Source organism: Prunus mume, linkage group LG8, assembly GCF_029339155.1.
Source record: "Prunus mume cultivar Tortuosa linkage group LG8, ASM2933915v1, whole genome shotgun sequence".
NCBI lineage: Eukaryota > Viridiplantae > Streptophyta > Magnoliopsida > Rosales > Rosaceae > Prunus > Prunus mume.
Genome location: NC_142705.1, coordinates 10,418,807 through 10,422,904, shown reverse-complemented (window position 1 = coordinate 10,422,904; position 4,098 = coordinate 10,418,807). Strand labels below are relative to the sequence as shown.

The window sequence follows — 4,098 nt, the reverse complement described above, 5'->3', positions numbered from 1 at the left end:
TATTCAAACGGAATAAGCAACGAAGTTGCTGTGACTTTGCTTGATGCTGAAGCCTCCCTTTATTTCCATCCTTCCTTCCTAACAAATCATTGAATTTATTAAATTATTTCGAAACTTCTACGACTACGATCTATTCAACTTGCTCTACATCACAAGTTTTAAAGTTTAAATTATATTCCTTAATATATTAACAAAGCATTGACTTAGATTCATCAATAGGCTACTTCCTCCACATTTCAAATCAAAATATCTTACGAGCACCCATCCATCCGCATACTTTTTTATTTCCTTAATTTTTTTTCCTTTTGGTGTGCTAAATTATATGACCGGATAAGATTCATAACCTAGTCAAATGTTTGATGACATAAACATTATTGCGTTTTCTGCGTACATCTCCGACTGTGATGACCGCTTACATTTAATAAGGAGCAAAGTATTTCCCTTTTAAAGTAATTGGATTAAAAAAAAACAAGTCTGAAAAAGAAGACACAAAATTAGTGGATTTGGCAAATTTTGAAATCTTCATATTTACTATTTTTTGTTTTTTTCTTCGCGGAATATATAAAATTCTAAATATATGAACTCATTGTTGGAACTATGCGCATCACCGTTTATCTCCTTTGATTTTGTGTTCACTGGGTGCCACCTTATACATTTTAACTTTCTTCTCTTTGATCGTATGCTCACCTAATGTGAAAATAAATAAATAAAACTAAAAGTTCTCTCACATATCATTACTTTTTTTTTTTTTTCAATCAAAATTTCAATTGATTTTTGCGTTTGCTACCCACCCGTTTGGGTTGCGTTTGAGTCCCATATCATTACTTAATTTTGTTGCTCAACATTTGAAGTATACTTTTGAACGCGTATTGACTCAGACTTCTCATTTCTTCCATATATATACAAACTTCATTTCAATATCCATTAATTTCTACGATCATTTTACTTCTTGCTCACAATCAGCTTCTTCAACAGTTAGCTGAGAAATTAATAATGGCAGCAGAGAGTCCTGCAATCGGGATCGATCTGGGCACTACATATTCGTGTGTAGCGGTGTGGCAGAAGGATCATGCAGAAATCATAGCAAATGATCAGGGTAAAAGGACAACTCGATCTTATGTTACATTCACTGAAAGTAATAGGTTGGTAGGCGATGAAGCATTTAACCAAATCCTGAGAAATCCGGCCAACTCAATCTTCGGTAAGAATATCAATAAATTGTTTTCACTTTTACTTTATAGGTCAATAAGTTTTTAACTTTCCAGATACTAACCATTTTACCCTTGATAGTTAACACAGTGGTGTAATATTTTATGCAACTTTTCATATTTTCGGGTGTTTTAATTTGTTAGTTCAGGTTTGATCTGACACTAAATTGCAATATATATTATTTGATTGATTCCTAAGATGGAGATTTAAATAGTTAAATTGTTTCATGCTAGAAATATTTTAAACTAATTAACTTGAAGTCAACTTGCAGATGCAAAGCGGTTAATTGGTAGGAGATTCAGTGACGCCTCTGTTCAAAGTGATGTGAAGCTCTGGCCATTCAAGGTGATTGAAGATCCTAGTGGCAAGCCCAAGATTGTGGTAATGCACAAAGGTGAAGAGAAAAAATTTGCTGCTGAACAAATATCATCCTTGGTTCTCAGGAAGATGAAGGAGATTGCGGAAACCTACCTCTGCTCAAATGTGAAAAATGCAGTTATTACTGTGCCCTCGTACTTCAACGACTCGCAACGTCAGGCTACAATGAATGCCGGTGCCTTGGCCGGCTTAAATGTGCTGGGTATTATCAACGAACCAACGGCTGCAGCCATTGCTTATGGCATTGACAAGAAGGTTGGTTGGTATAAGAAGAAACATGTGATGATATTTGATTGGGGCGGTGGCACTTTAGATGTGTCTCTGCTTATCATTGGACAACATGGTGCGTTTGAAGTGATGGCCACTGCTGGAGACACACACCTTGGCGGTGAAGACTTGGATAACAGAATGGTGAGTTACTGTGTCCAAGAATTCAAGAGAAAACATCAGTTGGACATTAGTGGAAACTCCAGAGCTCTTAGGAGGGCCAAAACTGAGTGTGAGAAGGCAAAGAAGGCACTGTCATATTCGTTTGAAACCGATATTGAAATTGACTGTTGGTACCAGGGTGAAGATTTTTATGCAAAATTTTCCCGGAAGAAATTTGAGGAAATGAACATGGATATCTTCAACAAGTGCATGGAGCCTGTGAAGAAGTGTTTGAAGGATGCCAAAATGGACATAAGCAATGTCGATGATGTTGTTCTTGTTGGTGGCTCTTCAAGAATTCCAAAGGTGCAAGAGCTATTGAAGGAGGTTTTCAACGGTAAGGAGTTGTGCAGGAACATTAATCCGGATGAGGCTGTGGCATATGGAGCGGCTGTTCAAGCTGCAGTCTTGACTGGCAATGTAACAGGGAAGCTTCAAGACTTCAGTCTCTTGGATGTCATCCCTATGTCACTTGGGGTGCAGGTTACGATTGTAAGCACGGGTGATAAAAATGCCATGGAATTTGTGATCCGAAGAAACATGAGAGTTCCCGTGGTGAAGGAGACGACTCTAGTTACTGTCTATGACAACCAACGTAGTATCAGATTCGCCATTTATGAGGGTGAGAGTACATCAACGGTAAATAATAACTATTTGGGTGAATTTTGCCTTGATGACATTCCTCCCGCTCCCAAAGGTGTTCCTGAGTTCAATGTTTGCTTTGATATTGACTCAAATGGAATCTTGAGAGTCTCCGCTGAGGATATGCTGACTGGCCAGAAGAAAGGGATCACAATCAATCGTGATACACCGAAGAACGCTTGAGGGATTTGAGAATTAAAGATGAGAGGTAAGAAATGATAATTTTTAGTGTCCAAGTACTATATGTATCTGTTTGTTCCTAGATTTTTACACCCACGGCCTTTGAATGCTTATGCCAGGTTATGTTGTTTCAGGTTGAATCAAAATTTTGGTGGAGAAGGCAGTGGACGGGAGCTCCTTTTGCTGGCTGGTTGTCCGTTTTGTGATAGCTCGTGTTTTTATAAGTGTTTTCTTCTTTTTACAAAGGACATGTTTTCTTTTTATTTCTTTGTAAAATATTTGACGAATAGTTCACCCAAAACAAAAAAAATTATTGTATATATATAGACCATGGTGTTATGGTAATGCTTGAATCAGTAGAAGATTAGTAGATTGGAACTCAAACTCCAAGCTGTTTGTTTGGTGACAAATGAGGACGGATTCACTGTTTGGCAAAAACAAATTGTTTCATAAATCTAGCTAATCTGAAACCCTACAAATTAAAGCTAACGGAAATTAATGCAGCAAAAACATAAACGTGAATTGCATTAAGTCGATGCGATTTGTGGAGTATCATAATATTATTGGCGCTAGGTAAGTCACTAATAGTCTCCGTTCTAGTGACAGTAAATTCAGTTGATCACCAAAAATAATTTGTGACAAGCTTATATATTGACCATCACTGCATTAGTTTTACGTACTTTTAGTGACCATTCTGTTGGTCACTAATGTCAATTTTTTTCTTGTACTGCAGATTTGTAATCTAATAGGGCACAAACCACCATTTTAGGTCTAATGTATTTTCGGAGATGAACTTCCTATTTTCGGGGCCCCGGTAAAAATCGATCAAACGTAAATGAATAATCATCTAAGTTGTTTTCCTAGAACAAATAGACAGGCACAATGAATTGGATGAGAACACTACGAAGATTATTATGACAATCAAATAGCTAGTTGACCTTTAATTTGATAAGCAAAGATCCTACGAAACAAAAGCCTAATTAATATATAGAAATATTAATTATTTAAACGGTCCAAATAAAAACCGACTCCAACTATACTTTTCAGTCTACGAAAGTTTAATATGTGGTACTTATTTGTTAGAAACAGAAATTTCTTTACGGATTAAATTATAACAAATTGTAACTTTGGTATACAATTGAAACACACGGCAAAACCGAGCATAAAAGTTTAGGGACATTTTGGAAAAAGCAAAATGAGAGAGAAATTTTAAAAGAAGCAAAAATGGACAAAAATACCCTTATTTATTTTTAGATTTCC

At 36.3% G+C, this 4,098-nt stretch overlaps 1 protein-coding gene across 1 annotated transcript; it reads left to right on the top strand.

Moving 5' to 3' along the window:
* Positions 1-907: 907 nt before the first annotated feature.
* On the top strand, positions 908-3,251 carry LOC103341773 (heat shock cognate 70 kDa protein-like). Its single transcript, XM_008245321.3, has 3 exons — positions 908-1,201; positions 1,481-2,866; positions 2,973-3,251. The coding sequence occupies exons 1-2, from the start codon at positions 994-996 to the stop codon at positions 2,839-2,841; spliced, it is 1,569 nt and encodes a 522-aa protein (XP_008243543.2). The 5' UTR covers positions 908-993; the 3' UTR covers positions 2,842-2,866; positions 2,973-3,251.
* The last annotated feature ends 847 nt before the right edge of the window (positions 3,252-4,098 follow it).

What these genes read in the sequence shown, in the direction of transcription:
- LOC103341773 (XM_008245321.3), top strand. Translation starts at nt 994, where the DNA reads ATGGCAGCAGAGAGTCCTGCAATCGGGATCGATCTGGGCACTACATAT. An exon ending in TCCGGCCAACTCAATCTTCG is followed by an intron (nt 1,202 to 1,480) that starts GTAAGAATATCA and finishes GTCAACTTGCAG; the next exon opens with ATGCAAAGCGGTTAATTGGT.